The sequence below is a fragment of the Prionailurus bengalensis genome, chromosome B2, assembly GCF_016509475.1.
Source record: "Prionailurus bengalensis isolate Pbe53 chromosome B2, Fcat_Pben_1.1_paternal_pri, whole genome shotgun sequence".
Lineage (NCBI taxonomy): Eukaryota > Metazoa > Chordata > Mammalia > Carnivora > Felidae > Prionailurus > Prionailurus bengalensis.
Window position 1 is genome coordinate 1,805,309 of NC_057349.1, and position 18,287 is coordinate 1,823,595.

The 18,287-nt window shown below is 43.1% G+C and overlaps 1 protein-coding gene across 2 annotated transcripts; it reads left to right on the forward strand.

The window, feature by feature from the left end:
* The first annotated feature begins 154 nt into the window (after nt 1-154).
* Nucleotides 155-17,945, forward strand: ZBED9 (zinc finger BED-type containing 9). 2 transcript variants are annotated; one of them, XM_043590565.1, is made up of 4 exons: nt 210-1,036; nt 10,792-10,939; nt 12,282-13,777; nt 14,830-17,945. In XM_043590565.1, the coding sequence occupies exons 1-4, from the start codon at nt 617-619 to the stop codon at nt 16,744-16,746; spliced, it is 3,981 nt and encodes a 1,326-aa protein (XP_043446500.1). In that variant the 5' UTR covers nt 210-616; the 3' UTR covers nt 16,747-17,945. The 2 variants fall into 2 exon arrangements, with proteins under 2 accessions (XP_043446501.1, XP_043446500.1); XM_043590566.1 differs by lacking the exons at nt 10,792-10,939; nt 12,282-13,777; nt 14,830-17,945 and adding an exon at nt 2,127-4,278 and having other exon boundaries at nt 155-1,036.
* Nucleotides 17,946-18,287: the final 342 nt, after the last annotated feature.

Below are 18,287 nucleotides of genomic sequence, written 5' to 3' on the forward strand. Positions count from 1 at the left end.
AGCCTCTGCACCGCGAAGCGCTCCCCCGCGGAGGACCGCGGAGCCGGGGCCCCCGCGCGCTCGCCTCCGGGGCGCAGCGGTCCGCCGCCACGACCACCGAGAGCTCGCACCGCCCGCAGTCCTAGAGCGGACCGGAAGTGCGCGCCGGGCGGCGGGGAGGCGCGTTTCGCGGCGGGAGCGCGGGGCAGCCCCGCCGGCCGGGACGGCGGCCCTCGGAGGTGCGGACTGCGGCCGCGGGGAGGCGGCGTGTGCGCGGCGACAGCCGGCTCCGTTCGCCGCGCGCCGCCCGCAGCCCCGGCCCGTCCCTGCCCCCGGCCGGCTCGGCGCCTGCGCGCGGGGCCACGCGGCCTCGGCTCTGCGCCTCGCAGGGAGCGGGCGGCGCGGCGAGCGGGCCTGCGACCCCTTAGCGGCTGAGAGCCCGCCGCTTCCGGGGCGGGCCGGGACCGCTTCCCTGCGGACGGAGGCGCTCGGGTGGCCGCCCCGTGGGGCCACGGAAGCCAGTGCCCTCTCTCCGCGTCTGTCTTCTGTGTTTGACGGGGTTCCTCGTGCAGAACTTCGCTGACTGAGGAGCGGGCGGGACGCCCCGCACCTGCCCAGACCGCAGGTGGAGTGCGGCATGGCCGCGGCCTGCGCGCGCGTCCCAGCCTCGGCTAGCCCAGCGTCAGAGGCGCACGGGGACATCATCCAAGTGAAGGTCAAGGAAGAAGACCATGTTTGGGATCAGGACTCCTGCCTGCAGAAGACTCTGTGTCACACCAGGGAACTCTGTCGCCAGCGCTTCAGACACTTCTGCTACCAGGAGACGCCTGGACCCCGCGAGGCGCTGCGCCGGCTCCGCGAGCTGTGCCGCCAGTGGCTGAGCCCGGATATACACACCAAGGAGCAGATCCTGGAGCTGCTGGTGCTGGAGCAGTTCCTGACCATCCTGCCCGAGGAGCTCCAGGCCTGGGTGCGGGAGCACCACCCGGAGAGCGGGGAGGAGGTGGTGACCGTGCTGGAGGATCTGGAGCGGGAGCTGGACGAGCCTAGGCAGCAGGTGAGACCTCGGAGGTGCCTCTTCTGTGCAGAAGTTGAGGGCGTGGGTCCAAGCTGGAGTACGTGCCATCAACTCCACACTGGTGGCGGCACATTCCGGTTTGGGGCATTATTATTTGATCACCGGTGTAGACGAATAGATTCAGGCTTATGGGATAACAGTTTGCACGTAAGCGACAGCTAATCCACAGAAATAGATGATGTAACCACATGGGAAACCTTGATCTATTGCTTATCAGTAGAAAATACACTTTATTTAGTGGCTGTGAGATTAAACTCTTCTGATGCCCACTACTTTGACCACATATGAAAACAGATCAGTATCAGGATATAAGGAACACCTTCTGGGAAAGACAAATAGAGAAGTAGCCGCACGTAGTAGAAATATCAGGAAAAAGGGAATGATGAGATTTGGGTTCCATAATAGGCCCTGTCACTAATTAGCTGTGTAGCCTTTGGCGTATCAAACCTTCTCTGGGCTTTAGTGTCTTCGTTTGTACAACAAAGAGATTAGTTCCATCATTTTCTAGATGGTTTTCAGTACTTGGAGTTGTTGGTATGTGAAACGTATTGAGTCCAGTATCTGGTCCTTCACCCTTACGCTAGAGGTTATTTTTAAGGGCGCATACATGCCTTCTAGGACAGTAATTTTAGAACATTACGGACATTACCAGTCACATTTCTATAATGATACTATCCATCATAGTATCTGAGCATCTGAACTCCTTAAATATGAACATTTTATGTATACAGTCTGATCCATTAAGACATGTTTTTCTGGAATGCAGATCTCTCATATGAGATTGATAAATAAGGAAATGAGTCCGTGTAACATTGAAATCGTTCTGGCGCGTACATGAATTTTACCAGCAAGTCGATGTTTTGGGCCGCCGAGTGAGAGCAGCTGAATGCAAGGTGTGTGATTATAGCGGATGCAGCAAACCGTGAAGACGGGCAGTACTGTACCAAACGCCCATTTGCCCATTCACCTCCACATCCTTCCTCTTGGCCAGTCTCTGTTTTGGAAATGCTTCTTTGCATGGTTCCCTCCCAACTTTGTGCATTTTTTGTTAAACTTTTTTGTATTCCAGAAAATGAGCAAGCAGAGGGGTTTACAAGTGCCACAGAAGCATGCTGGTGATAAAATCTTTGCTAGCGAACATAAAAGAACAGCTTTAAGAATTGAAGAAAAGCTCAAAATTACAAGATGCTTTCAAGAAAATGGAAGAATCTGTGACATTGTGCAACTGGTGTAAAGGAGTCAACGTTGCATACTGCTAGAGACAGTAAAAGAACTGGGAAGTAACAGAAAGTTCTCTAGCTGGCACATCTGCCAGTGCTACAAAGTTTGTTTGGACGGGGTGTAAGGAAATGGAAAAACTGGAACGTCGGTTAAGTGTGTGGATTGAATGCCAAACAAAGAAGGAATCAGAGGCATCCTTTCTCAAATAAAGGGAAGTCTTCGCAATATATGAAGACCTTCAGGAAAAAGCTACAAGTGTCTTCACTTAGTGGAAGCAGTGGCTGGTTTAGTGACTTCAAGAACGGCTGTGTCTTCCAGTGCTAAGCTCTCTGGTGAACTGTGAGTGTGGATAGAGGAAGCTGTACGGTTCTCCCAGGGCGAAGGAATCTGATTGATGAAGAAGGCTATGCCCTGGATCAGATTTTAATTTTGATGAAACCAGGCTGCACGGGAAGCACATTCCCTCAAGGGTCTGTATCTCTAAGGAGGAAACACACAACACACACGAGGGCTTGAGGCCACACAAGATCGTGTGATGTGATGCGGGGTGCAAATCCCAGTGGAGATGTAAAGCCGAGGACTGCTGTGAGTCCTCACGTTCTGTACGCATGAGCTTTGAAAGGAGTCGGAAAGACTAGCCTGCTGTAGTTGTAACAAGAGAGGCTGGATAACAGGCAGATATTTATTGGTCTTTTAGGTGATGTTTTTTCCTACGTGACTAAAAAGGTAACTGCAGGAGGAAAAAATTATCTTTCAAAAGTCTTAGCATACATCAATCCCTCCTCGAACAGTTGCTACCCTTTCACCAGATACTGAAGTTCTCTTTTCTCTCCTAGTACAACTTCTTTACTCCAGCCCCTTGATTGGGGTGTGATTGCAGCCTTTAAAGCTTATTACTTAAGGAGAACATTCAAGGTGTTTATTGCACCTACAGCGGGTGAAATGCACACACAGTTTTCGCATTCTGGAGTCAATTGCACATTAAACCTGCCGCTGATATTACTGTGGAGGCCTGGCATGATGGTTCAGGTAGGACGGAGGGGGAGCGGACGGCTCACTTCTGTCACCTGAGGTTCAGGTAGGATACAGGGGGAGTGGACAGAAGATGCTGAATGACTGCCATGCAGAGTGCCACAGGATTGTGCTTCATGCATAAGGTCCCATTTGGAACCATACAAGCAGCTCCTTTACAAAAGAAGGGAAATGTTTAAGCAGCAGGAACTGCATCTGTAAGTCAGTGTCAAAGAAGTAAACACACGATTGATGAGCCGGAACCAGATCATGGTTTTCTGAAATGGCTGCATTTCTTGGAAGATGTGCAAATGCTTCTCCTCCTGAACTTCTGAGGACAGAGTCTCTACTCCTTCCCCTTTCCTGAGCCCACTTTGTGGCACAGTAGCATCGCCTCACTGAGGTACAGTGCTATACGGGATGCAATCATCCTTTACAGTATCTTTCTGACTAGGCTTGTATATTACTAGGACCATGGTTTTATTAGCACTCTGGTGACAAAGTTGTGTATATCTTAAGTAGTCTATCCTGTAACTTTATTTTCTCCATAAATCCTGTCACTTTTGTGTTTAGTTTTGTAGAAAGCATGTATTTTCCTCTTCCCTCCAGCCAGCACACCTCCTGCTTTTGTTTCAAAGAAACAATATAGTTGTGTTTTTTTTTTTTTTTCCTGCAGATGTGCCTGTTTCTTGAGAATGTTCCTCTTCTACTTTGTTGAGAAATGTGGCCGTTGGTAGGACTTGGTGTTTGGTCAGTTCTGGGTAATGTTCGTATTTGATAGATTTTCATATGACTCAGGGTTATAGAGCTCTCCCTAGTCTTGTAGAATACTAAGTTTGCATACATGTTTCTCATTTTTCTTGTTTCTGTGTGATTTCTGGAAGAAGGGGAAATGCCATTGTTGCAGACATGCTTAGCTGCCCTCTCGGAACACAGGCACCCCTGCTTTCAGAAAGTGTGGGTTCTAGCTCTCCACTTTATACCACTTTGTTTTTTTTTTTTGGTTTTTTTTTAATTTTTTTTTTCAACGTTTTTATTTTATTTTTGGGACAGAGAGAGACAGAGCATGAACGGGGAAGGGGCAGAGAGAGAGGGAGACACAGAATCGGAAACAGGCTCCAGGCTCCGAGCCATCAGCCCAGAGCCCGTCGCGGGGCTCGAACCCACGGACCGCGAGATCGTGACCTGGCTGAAGTCGGACGCTTAACCGACTGCGCCACCCAGGCGCCCGTGCCCTTTCTGCTTCAACAGTTTTCACAGGAACGCCCTACTTTTGTGTAGCAGGGGAAACCTATTCCCCCCCCCCGCCCCCCCCCCACTTGCTTCTTCCATAAAAAGCGTTGATTTTGTTCATGTTGGCCATGTACCTACCTACTTTTCCAGCTTTCCTCCTACTGGAGTTGGCTTTGCAACACAGGCCTGGCCCGGGAGAAGTAGGCACAGTTTCTGGCAGTTTCTGTGAAAGCTTGTACTTTCCTTGTAAGATGGGGCAGGTGCGTTTATTCTGTCTTTGCCCACCGCCTGTCATGAACCTAGCTGGTGTCCAGGCCTGCACAATGGTGGGCACGAGCAAGAACCCCAGGGTGGTGAGGACAGCTGCCCTCCTCGACACCTCTTGTCATGTGACAAAAAGAACACCCCCTCCCCCCATTTTTTAAAGCCAATATGAGTTAAGTGTCTAATTGGGAAATATATGCATTTCTAATGACTGTGGCCGCATTATACCACGATTTTACAACCAGAACTTTCGTATTAGAAAATTTTTAAAATCAAATCCAGGAATCATAGAGTGAAAGACAAATGACGGTCATAACGGGTTTGAGGTTAATTTCATTTCTGTAATTCATTACTACCGCCCGGAGTCACCCTTTAAAGTCCGGTGGTGGACGTCCTTCCGGGACCTGGCGAGTCCCTCCGCTGCATAGACAGAAGGGTGTGCGCGGGCGCGGTGGGGGAGGAGCGGCCGCAGCCGCAGGTCTTCGGGTTCGTGTTTTAGTTGCTGTAAGAGTCTTTGCAGAACTGATAGGATTATTGAACTATAAGCAGCAGGTTCCCCTGTCCCCCGGCTGGCATATCGTCTTCACTCCACGACTCTTTCTCCCAGTTATGTAAAGATTCGGGCAGGGGCGCCTGGGTGGCGCAGTCGGTTAAGCGTCCGACTTCAGCCAGGTCACGATCTCGCGGTCCGGGAGTTCGAACCCCGCGTCGGGCTCTGGGCTGATGGCTCGGAGCCTGGAGCCTGTTTCCGGTTCTGTGTCTCCCTCTCTCTCTGCCCCTCCCCCGTTCATGCTCTGTCTCTCTCTGTCCCAAAAATAAATAAAAAACGTTGAAAAAAAAATTTTTTTAAAAAAAAAAGATTCGGGCAAATTGAAACGTAGCCTATTTATTATACAAACCAATCTACATAGGATGTCTTTTTCTTTTAATCCAGATTTTTCTTTTTCTCTTTTCTTATTTTAGAGAGAGCGAGCACAAGTGAGGGAGAGGGACAGAGAGAGGGAGAGAATCTTAAGCAGGCTCCACACCCACCAAGGAGCCCCAGGTGGGACTGATCCCATGATCCTGGGATCCTGACCTGAGCTGATATCAAGAGTCAGCTCAACCCACTCAGCCAGCAAGTGCCCCCACATATGATGTCTTATTCTTAAGATCAGAGAAGGGAAGGGGCACCTGGGTGGCTCAGTTGAATAGCCAACTCTTGATCTTGGCTCAGGTCATGACCTCGCGGTACGTGGGTTCAATCCCAGCATTCGGTACTGTGCTAACAGCTCAGAGCCTGGAGCCTGCTTCAGATTCTGTGTCTCCCTCTCTCTGCCTCTACCCTGCTTGTGCTCTCTTTCTGTCCCAAAAAATAAACATTAAATTAAATTAAATTTAATTTAATTTAATTTAATTAATTAATGAATTTTTTTTTAAAAACGTGAACTTCATTCATACTGTGAGCATGAAAGAATCACTGGAAAAACTTGAAAAGAAGGAAATAGTCTTACTAGATACTAACCTACCGTAAAGCATCTTTAGATGACATCATGGTACTGATACATGAGTAGATGGATCAATAAAGCAATAGAAAGTACAAAAGTAGACCCAAGCACATATGAAAATTGTACAATACATTTGCCATCTCAAATCACCGTAAGGAGAAATGGACTTTTAAATAAATGTTGGGATAGGGGCGCCTGGGTGGCTCAGTCGGTTAAGCATCTGACTTTTGGCTCAGGTCATGATCTCATAGTTCGTGAGTTCAAGCCCTGCATCAGGCTCTGTGCTGACAGCTCAGAGCCTGGAGCCTGCTTCAGATTCTGTGTCTCCCCCCCTCCCCTTCTCTCTCTGCCCCTCCCCTACTCATGCTCGGTCTCCCTATCTCAAAAATAAATAAACGTTAAAAAAATTAAATAAATGTTGGGATAAAGGGACATAGCCATTTTGAAAAGGCACATTAAATCTGTGCCTCCTACCATATATCAGAAACAACCTTTAAATGTGTCAGAGATCAATACATAAAATTTTAAATACCCAACTACTAGGATAAAGTGTGAATGACGTATTTTATTATCTGGGTGTACAGAATTACTCCAAACCCAGAAATAATATCAAGAAATTTTTCTTCGTGAAATAATTTAAAAATGCAGGACAGAAAACCCACACAGAAATAAAAATGATAAATTTTAGTGAAAATATTTGTAAGATTTATCATAGATAAAAGCTAATCTTTTTGGCAAATGCAATAAAAATGATCAAGAGACATGAGCAGTTTTCATAAACAGATAAATGAATGACTTTTAACTGTACAAAAAGGTGCTCCACTTCCATCATAAAATTACAAATCAAAGCTACATTGAAGTACTTTTGTCACCTGTCAGATGGCAAAATTTCAAAAGCTTGGCAACACAGTGTGGTGGCCTGACAGGAAGATAGGTCCTGTCGTATGTCGCTGGTACACGTACAAGATGGCACCTTTCCTTTGGGGGTGGGGCAGATTTGGGCACCATCTAACGCCTACTTGTGCATCTAACGCCTATTTGTACCCTTTGACCCACCCAGCAATACCCTTTCTGGGAATTTGCTTTGAATATACGCACCTACAAAGAAGAGACGACATAGACATAGTTTTTCATTGCAGCTATTTGTAAAAGCAGAATGTTGTAAGCAACCTAAATGCTGATCCATGTACAGTGACTGAATAAACTGTGGCGCATGAATGTAACGTGACCATGTACATAGAAGTGAAGAGGGTATCTATGAACTGGTATGAGGTGACCTCTGGAGAATATTCTCCTAGCAAGTGAAAAAAGGAAGGTGTGAACTACTATGTATAGTATAGAAAAGTATAGACACATTTGCATTAAATTTGTATATATTATGTGTATATGTATATAAGTGCAAATATTGGTGTATATGTATGTATATATGTGTTTTACATATTTTTGCAAAAATAAACTGAGGGTAAACCATCACCAACAAAAATGGTTTCTTATGGGAGTGAAGGGGGAGTAGAATATAAGCAATATTTCTCTGAATACGTGTTTTGATTTTTGGGGGCATCTGGGTGGCTCAGTCGGTTAAGTGTTGGATGCTTGGTTTTGGCTCAGGTCATGATCTTGTGGTTTGTGGGATTGAGCCCCACGTTGCTCTCTGAGCCGATGGCACGGAGCCTGCTTGGGATTCTCTCTCTCCTTCTCTCTCTGCCCCTCCCCTCTCCCAAAATAAATTAATTAATTAAAAAACTGTTTAAAACTGTATGTTTTCATCTTTTGTACCATTTAAATGCTTCAAATATATTTTTTTTTCCCTTGGATACTTTATTGGGACTTTTACTTTCCTGTCATAACTTCTGCATTTGGGAATGCTATGGCAATTTTGTATTGTTACAGTTTTTCAAAGAAAAGATACATTGGCTTCTAGAGTAAAGATACATATAGCTTTTTTTTTTTTTTTTCCTTTTCTAAATTGGCTTAGAAAAAAGTGTTTTTTTTCATGACACTTAACAGAAAGGCAGAAACTTGGGAGTCCCAGTACCGGCTGTTCAGAAATATCTCCTAGAGAAAAAAATTCAAAAGCAATGCTTCCAATATTTAAAAAGCAATGTTAAAGGGCACCTGGGTGGCTCAGTCAGTTAAGCACCTGACTTCAGCTCGGGTCATGATCTCACAGTCCATGATTTTGAGCCCTGTGCTGACAGCTCAGAGCCTGAACCCTGCTTCGGATTCTGTGTCTCACTCTCTCTCTGCCCCTCCCTCGCTTGCTCTCTCTCAAAAATAAAAAATAAAACAAAAACAATAAAAAAATAAAAATAAAAAGCAATGTTAAACTCAAAGTGATTAAACACAGAAACAGATGAACTCAACTGTATATCAAATTATTATTAATAACAGAGCAAAAAAACAATTCAAGTAACTTGAACACAGTACTCTGACTATATGCTCTTAGTGGAATACTTACTGTCTGTGTACATATAAAGCTGCAAAGATATTGATTTCACATAGTAGGTATGTCGTTGGAAATGTTCTACAACACAAAGCATTGTAAATTCTGAAACTGTTCTGTGCTTATTGTAGGTGAGGGCAAATGAGTAAATATATACATCATATTGAACTAAGTTTTTGTTTCACCGTGGGAGAAGGTATATATTAAAATGGAATATAGAAAGGTGAAATAGGGGCGCCTGGGTGGCTTGGTTGGTTAAGCATCCGACTTCGGCTCAGGTCATGATCTCACGGTCCGTGAGTTCCAGCCCCGCGTCGGGCTCTGTGCTGACGGCTCAGAGCCTGGAGCCTGTTTCAGATTCTGTGTCTCCCTCTCTCTCTGCCCCTCCCCTGTTCATTCTCTGTCTCTGTCTCAAAAATAAATAAATGTTAGAAAGGTGAAATAAATCTTACTGTGTTGAAATTGTATTGAATTCATGATATTCTGTAAATATGTTTACCAGCTCTATCCGTGAAAGTGCCTGGAGGGGACGAGGCATCATGAACAATGAGCCAACCTCCTACTCAGTCTTTGTTACTAATAGTGTTGCTCCAAAATGAATCAAGACTTATTGGGAAAACCGTTGAAACTAGTCCTGATACAGGGAAACGACAGTGTGGTCATGTGTTCATTTTTCTGGAAAAATGGATGTGACCTAGCAGGGTCATGTTCAAACAATGCAGGAGCCTGATCAAAGGGGCCCCAGGGGCGAGATGGGAGACAGTTGGCGACCAGCATGAGTAAGGAAGGAATAGATTACAAAATAAGTCTATAGTGATATTCAAAATGATAGAAAGCTCTTTATGGGAAATTGCTGGCTAATAAATGTAGAAGAAATTATAAAGGCAGGCAGTAGCCCCCAGTATAAAAATTGATTCAAGCAAAAATCATCAGTGAATGCTAAAAACATTGGGGAACAGGCTCTTGATGTCCATGCACGCTCTTACCCCATTGCTGACTTAGTAATTACAGTGGGAAAATGAGTAGATAGATCTGGTGATCACGGCCTTAACTAACTGATCAAATTTAGCATTATCGATAATGAAATAACTTGATAGCATGTGCCCTGTGACATGACACCGTAAGTACACATCACTTACGTAGCATTCTTCCAAAAATTACTCACCAGAATCTGTTTGTGAGGAACCAAGACAAATCTCTGACATTCTATAAGATAACTGGGTCTGACTTTTCAAAATTGAATGTCATAAAAAAGATTCCTGTCTTTTTTAGATGAGAGGAAGCAAAAGGTATAACGTATAAATATTGTTTCATGGACTTAAAACCATAAAATATATTTTGGGGACAGTTAGGGAAATTTGGTTATAAACCATACATGAGATGGTTAGTGTAAGGAGCAGATGATGTTTTCTGTTTCCCCATGCATAACACTGGGCCGGTTTTCCACATTGACTCTAAAACAACTGTCAGATTCCTTTCTGGGTGCAGTAGTCCCAATCAGATAATTTGCATAACCCCCACCCCAAATATTTATTTTTAATTGCTTACACTGAAACCCATTTACAACTTTCTTTTAATTGTCACAACTTAGGATTCCTTTAATGTTTGTGTTGTTATTCCCCAAAACCAAAACCACAGGGATGAGTACCGACTTCTGTCCAATGGAGAGAGTTTCTGTTGCATGGCTCTGCTTTATTAGTCCCAGCATTTTTTTGATATCTCTCCTTATTCTGTTTGGCATTCATGTTAAGAATTCAGCAAAGGGGCGCCTGGCTGGCTCAGTCAGTTAAGCATCCGACTTCCACTCAGGTCACGATCTTGCAATTCATGAGTTCAAGTTGAACACGGGTCGGAGCCTGGAGCCTGCTTTGGGTTCTGTGTCTCCCTTGCTCTCTGCCCCTCCCCCACTCGTGCACGTGCTTTCTCTCTCTCTAAAATAAACATTGAAAAGAAAATTCAATGAAGACTTTTTTTCTTCTCACATTCTATTTCTGTACAAGAATGTTCTGAGGTTTAGTAATGTTTTGTGCAGTGATCACCTATATTCATTTCCAGATGTATCGATTTGCCCCCAGGTCCCACAGGACACAAATGGGCCTGAAACTCCTATGGAGGAGATGAGTCCCCTGGATGCGGCACAGGAGTGCCTGGGTACCCAGCTCCCATCTATGGAAGACAGAATGGAATGTGCATCTCCAGAGCCACGCCCACTGCAAGATAATGGTGAGGTCCAGAAGGAGGATGACGTTTGGGAGCGGGAAGGGTCTCCTTGCTGAAAAGCTATGAAATCTCATCCATTGCAACCTTACTGAATTCGTCTGAGGGAAGGTCAGCCAGTGTTGGGTGATGCTATTAAAGGATTTAAGCAGCCAGGTAATAATGTAAGAAATCATTGAATACAAGATTTTTGATGGATATTTTGCAATGGAATTACGTCCCTGTGGATAAATCAGAGGATAAATCAGTAGGGATGCTGAGCACTCGTCCGTGTGCCCATTGGTCTGATTTCTAAAGCCTCTGCCCCAGTTTTTGTCACACATGATGTTTAAGACTTGGATTGCTACTCAGAAATTCTACTGAAGAAAATGGAATTTCTGGTCTATGCCCCTTAGCATTTTAAGGACTGTTAATAGGATAAGGTGTAGTGGAGGCAAGAGCACAGGCTGACTGTTCTGGAGCAACATCTTTTCCAGAATCTCCAGTATAATCAACACGTTCTACGTCTTGTGAAGTCCTAACAACTCCCCAATTATCCTGCACCTACCAATACCCTCCTTGCTTCTGGAGCTCATGTTCTGGTTCTCATTCACATTGCCCTATATTCCTTTCTTCCCCCAAGTTCATCCTGCTTCACCCTCCTTTCCTACTCATGGCTCCCCAGCGTGACACAAAATGTATTCACGTGGAAAGAAGTACTATCCATATGGTGGTCTTTTCAGTCGCATTTCGAGATGTTGAAACATAAGCCCCAAATGTTGCTGTAACAGTTAACTTGACTTAATAGGACAAAACATGGTATAGTCTGGGGCTTTTTAAAAAAAGATCTAGTACTGGGGCACCTGACTGGCTCAGTCAGTAGAGCACAAAACTCTTTGATCTCGGGATTGTGAGTTCAAGCCCCACATGGTGTGTAGAGATTACTTAAAAAATAAAAGTAAAGTTTTTAAAAACTAAAGTTTTTAAAAAAATAAAGTTTTTAAAAAAACTATTACTGTAAATTGCTGAGGCTTCTCTAGCCAAAACAAATCATCTTTTATAGTTAATAAATAAATAATAACATCAATTTGCTTCTTGTTTTACATAAAACAGTACTTTAAGGCCAATCCCAGATACTGCTCTGGAAAGTCACATCTCTTTATTAGATCAGAACTTTTTGTTCCTAGCTTGGGTTCTTCAGTTACCTTCTATTTCTCCAAGGCTGGGCTCCCTAACCAAACCTGTGTTCCCCCAACTTGTGTGCCCACGCCTCTGTTTCTACCCCAAGCTCTAGTGACTGCTTGGGCAGTGTATATGTTTCAAATGATATTCCCAAATATTCTAACTGATTTTTTTCTCTATATTTTAGGGTCATTTTTGTGGCTTTCCGTGATGTCTCAAAGGGTGGGTGATGATAACCCCAGTAGCTTAGACACTAATGAACCAGAAATGGAACCAGAAAACATGAGAGAGAAGTTCTTCAGGAACTTAGCAGTGTTGCTGGAAAACAAAAGTAATAATACCAAGATATTTTCCAAAGCAAAGTACTGTCAGTTAATACGGGAAGTGAAAGAGGCTAAAGCAAAGGCAAGAAAGGAGTCTGTTGACTACCGTCGCTTAGCGAGGTTTGATGTGATCCTTGTGCAAGGAAATGAGAAGCTGATTGAGGCTATAAATGGGGATACAGATAAAGTTCGGTATTACTTACACAGTGAGGAGTTATTTGACATTCTGCACAACACACATCTCAGCATTGGGCATGGAGGACGTACCCGCATGGAAAAGGAGCTGCAAGCAAAATACAAAAACATCACAAAAGAAGTTATAATGCTGTACCTGACCCTCTGCGGACCCTGCCAACAGAAACATTCGAAACTCAAAAAAGTTCTAACATCAAAACCAATTAAGGAAGTTAGTTCAAGATGCCAGGTGGATCTTATAGACATGCAATTGAATCCTGATGGGGAGTATAAGTTTATTATGCATTATCAAGACCTTCGTACAAAGTTGAGTTTTTTGCGGTCACTAAAATCTAAAAGGCCTAAGGAAGTGGCACATGCTCTTTTAGATATTTTTACAATTATTGGAGCTCCCAGTGTCCTACAATCTGACAATGGGAGGGAATTTTCAAGCCAGATTGTCTACGAACTCAGTAATATTTGGCCAGAGTTGAAAATTGTCCATGGGAAGCCTCAGCCCTGTCAAAGCCAAAGTTCTATGAACCAAACTAATGATGATATCCAAAAGAGGATTATCTCCTGGATGCAAACTAACAACTCATCACACTGGGCTGAGTTTTTGTGGTTCATTCAGATGATCCAAAATCAGCCCTATCACAGAGGTATGCAACCAAATCCATTTGAAGGCACATTTAGCTCTGAAGCTAAACCAGGCCTCTGTCATCCTCAGTTAACTGAAGAACTCATTGCCAGCCCAAATCCAGAAAGTGAATTTGAACCAGCTGACAAAGAATTAGAGAATCCACCAGGAGCACAGTATGAAGAAAATGTTGAGACTGGAACCGATAGTAGTGATATTGAAGAGAATCTTTCTATTACTCCTACGGTGGCCATGAAAAACCCTCCTGAAAGCAGATTAAAATTTTTATCCTGTGTAGTTTGTAAAAAAGAATGCTCAGGTACTAATAGTTGCATATCATGTGATGGAAGTGTCCATGCAGTCTGCGGGGTGCCCTCCCCACATGGGACTGCGGGCTACCATCACAGAATAACGTGCAGTCTTTGCTACGAGACCACCACAATGAAAAGGAAACATGATGAGATCCAAAGAAGTTTGACTGGTCAACCTTCCAAAATGCTAAAGCCTTCAGAGACACCATTTTCATCAGACAAAGTAGGGGATTGGGTAAGAGTTTGAGTATCTGTTGTAGATGAAAGCAGGGGAAGAGCTTCATTACTCTTCACTGTGCTCATGATGAGTGAGAATGTTTGGCAGGGTATATACTAAATAAAGCACAGGGTGGTCAACTTGGATTTGTTTTCTCCAGAGAAAAGCCCATTACTTCTAATTCCTATCTCCCCCCCCCCCACCCTTTTATCAGGTTGGAAGTTATAACCTTGAATGCTGCTTTATTTGTTGTGTGGGGTGATGACAGTCTCTCACTCTGTCCTGGTGTGAGGAATTCCTTGGGGGGACAAGGAAGCTAAGATCTAGGGGGTAAGTGGTGTGTGTGAGGGTGTGTTTCTACAGGAGGATGAACATGAGAAAAGCTGAACTTAATGTTACTTTGGGTGGGGAGCTGAGCCAAGAAAGGGCATCTTGGGTCAAGTGAAGTAATTAGGAAGGACAAGAGATGACAAGTTGGATTGCGAGATATGGGTTTGTGTTGAGAAAAAGTTCAGTTTTCAGATATAAATGGAGAACATGAGATAAAGCCAAAGAGCTTTATTTTAAATCCGTAGGTTTTATAGAGTTAATGTGTGTTCAGCGTTGAGTTTTGAAATACGGGGGCTACACCTGATTTGGGCCAGTGGTACTGGAGTGTGATCTTCGGATCAGCGCTGGTCTGCAAACTTTATACCAGTCCACAGTAGGGCAAGTGTACTAATCAAGAGTATTTAGAAACTAGCCACAATTTGACATTGCCGTAGTGCCCAGCACGTGATTACTGCACTTGCGTTTCCGAGTAGAATGCTGGGAGGTATGGATGTTGACTCCTAGGGCAAGTCGTGTGCTGGCATTGTATAGCACTCAAGCACAGTTACAGTGCGTGATATTTTATGGCTAGTTTGTCTGCTGTAACTCAGAAAAAATGTAAGCATTTATTTATCTTTATAACTTCATTTTAAAACCATTTTTAAATTTGTAATCAAACCTAGTTTTTAATTTGTTTAACATTATTAGACAAAGGAGGAAAGTAACATTTGTGTTTATTTATTTTTAATCCTGATTTTCAGATGGCAAAACGAGCTTCACTGGACTTGTTTGTCAAGAAGAAACATAGCCTTTCTGAATCTGGGGGCAGGAGTAGAAGAAACGGTAAAGGTGGAAGTCAGCCTGAGGAAGTGAAAGGCAGAAGAGTTCACACAGGTTTCACCCGGAAATATGACCCCTCGTACATTGAGTTTGGGTTTATAGCTGTAATTGATGGTGAGGTGCTGAAACCACAGTGTATTATTTGTGGAGATATCCTGGCTAATGAAGCGATGAAACCATCAAAACTTAAGCGGCATTTATATTCAAAACATAAAGAAATGAGTTCACAACCAAAAGAATTCTTTGAGAGGAAGAGTAGTGAATTAAAGAGCCCACCAAAGCAGGTGCTCAGTGTTTCTCACATAAACATTAACGCCCTGCGGGCTTCCTACAAGGTGGCGCTGCCTGTGGCCAAGTCCAAGACGCCGTACACGATTGCGGAGACCCTGGTGAAAGACTGCATCAAGGAGGTCTGCCTGGAGATGCTGGGAGAGTCGGCTGCCAAGAAGGTGGCTCAGGTGCCCCTGTCCAATGACACCATCGCCCGGCGCATTCAGGAGCTGGCCAGTGACATGGAAGACCAGCTCATAGAGCAAATAAAAGAAGCAAAGTACTTCTCGCTGCAGCTGGACGAGTGCAGAGATATCGCTAACATGATTGTTCTCTTGGTGTACGTGCGGTTTGAACACGATGATGACATAAAGGAAGAATTCTTCTTTTCAGCCTCTTTGCCAACAAACACAACTAGCTCAGAACTGTGTGAAGCTGTGAAGAATTATGTCGTCAACAAGTGTGGTCTGGAATTTCAGTTTTGTGTAGGCCTGTGTTCTGATGGCGCGGCTTCGATGACAGGGAGACGGTCCGAGGTGGTGGCCCAGATTAAGGAACTTGCGCCGGAGTGTAAAATAACACATTGCTTCATTCATCGAGAGGGTCTGGCCATGAAAAAGATATCAGCTGAACTAAATAGTGTGCTTACTGACACAGTAAAAATTGTGAATTATGTAAAATCTAATGCATTAAATTCGAGATTGTTCTCTTTGTTGTGCGACAATATGGAAGCGGATCACAAGCAGCTGTTACTGCACGCGGAGATGCGGTGGTTATCACGGGGGAAAGTTCTATCAAGAATGTTCGAAATACGAAATGAACTCTTAGTGTTTCTGCAAAGCAAGAAGCCAGTTTGGTCCCAACTTTTCAGAGACGTGAATTGGACAGCCAGACTTGCTTATTTATCTGATATCTTCAGTATTTTTAATGATCTTAACGTTTCCATGCAAGGGAAGAATGCAACATGTTTTTCAATGGCTGATAAGATTGAAGGACAAAAACAAAAGTTAGAAGCTTGGAGAAACAGAGTTTCTGTGAATTGTTATGACATGTTCCATAATTTAACAACAATTATCCATGAAGTAGGTAATGACCTTGATATTGTCTATCTGCGAAAAGTTATCAATGAACATCTTACAAATTTGTTAGATTGTTTTGAATTGTATTTTCCATCGAAAGAAGATCCACGCATAGGGAACTCATGGATCCAAAATCCATTCCTCTCATCAAAAGATAACTTAAATTTAACTGTCACCCTGCAGGATAACTTGTTGAAGCTGGCTGCTGATGAAGGACTGAAAATGAATTTTGAAAATACAGCATCACTTCCTTCATTTTGGATAAAAGTTAAAAATGAGTATCCTGAGCTTGCTGAACTTGCTTTAAAATCCCTTCTTCTGTTCCCCTCAACGTCCCTGTGCGAGACCGGGTTCTCGACTTTAAGTGTCATTAAGACAAAGCACAGGAACAGTTTGAATATACATTATCCCCTGAGAGTAGCATTGTCATCCATCCAGCCCAGGTTAGACAAATTAACAAGCAAGAAGCAAGCTCACTTATCACATTAAAAACTTTAAGGTATTCAGTCGAAGTGTGCATATACGCATTACGGAATACGAAAGTTATTAAAATAGCAATTCTCTATATAAATTGTATGTACACTTTCAGTTACATGTACAGTTTTTATAATTCTTGATATATTTCTTATATTTATTAAAATGTAATTTTAAATCTGTTGTTTCTAATATTAAAAAATTTTGGTCTTGTATTTTGTATGTCTTTGTTATTGTTGTATTTCATTAGGATATGAAGATTGTAGGATGACTTCAGGATGGCAGTGATTTCTCTGAAATGGCAGATTAGATCAGTGAGGGGAAGTGAATTTAAGGCTGGAATTGGAGTCTGAGTGTCCTGGGTGGTCAGGTGGGAAGCTAATGTTAAGTTTCCTTTGTTGGTGCATGTTTACACACAGTGTTTACATGGTGAGGACAGGGAAACACTTATCATGTAATGGTGTCATGGCTTTGGATTCATATTCATGAATTCTGACCTCATAGCAGTGGGGGATTGGGTCATAGTGATGAGTTTAGGTCAGGTACAGAGTTTTAGATTTTGCTTGAGCTGATTGCTGTTCAGGTTCTCTGGGACAGAGCCAGGTATGGCGAGCTCTTCAGGTAGATTTATAACCTCTACTGTGCGGAGATGATTCAGAAAAATGGCACACATATCTGCTCTCCTGTCAGCACTCACTCGGAATTATAGAAAACAGACTGTTAGCACATGGCAGTTTCTTTAGGGTAAAAACATGCCAAGATCCTTGAGGAAAATGAGTCTTTTCCTAGCCAGAAAAGCAACATAACAGTAAGTGCTTATTTTCAAAGAAATGTAACATTGAAAGTTGAAGACGGGAAAGATACGTAGTCATACGAAATGTCACTAATATTTTATTGATTAAAAAGTTTCATTGGAATGGATCCCAAAAATGTTAGAAAGCGGAAGAAACATTTTTCACATTCAATTCAGAACCTTCAGTAGGATTATATTTTATTGTGCGTGTTTGATAAAATCTTACAGCTTCTCAAAAAAAGTGGTATTGGTGGATAGATATACGCGACAGTGGTTTAATTTCTTCCACCTACATTTTATGTGTCCTGTCTCCTATCTGACTATATTTTGGAACTAAGGGACTTACATTTAAAAAATTTTACCATTTGTTTTATTGATTGAATAAAGTATTGTGCTTCCAATTTTCAAAATTAAAAAGCAATATATGTGTGGTGATTTTATATTTATTTCTATAAATACCTCAAGTGTCTGGGAGAAAATAAACTGATGGACATAAAGAATACATTTTAAAAGAGAACTAAGTCCCCTTACTTTATCTGTAAGAAATATAAAGTAGTGGATATTTGAGAACAGAATTAGAATCATCTGGGCAGAATTTTTGGTGTGAATTTTGGCCTTCTTGGATATTTTCTTTACTGGCTGCCTGTTTCTCCTGCAAATGATACGCTACCAGGAGGCTGGATTGCTTTACCTGTACCTTTTTCATATTTTGGGAAATTGGACTTTCTTCTGTTTCCTCCTCCCTGTGTGTTTTATTATCTTA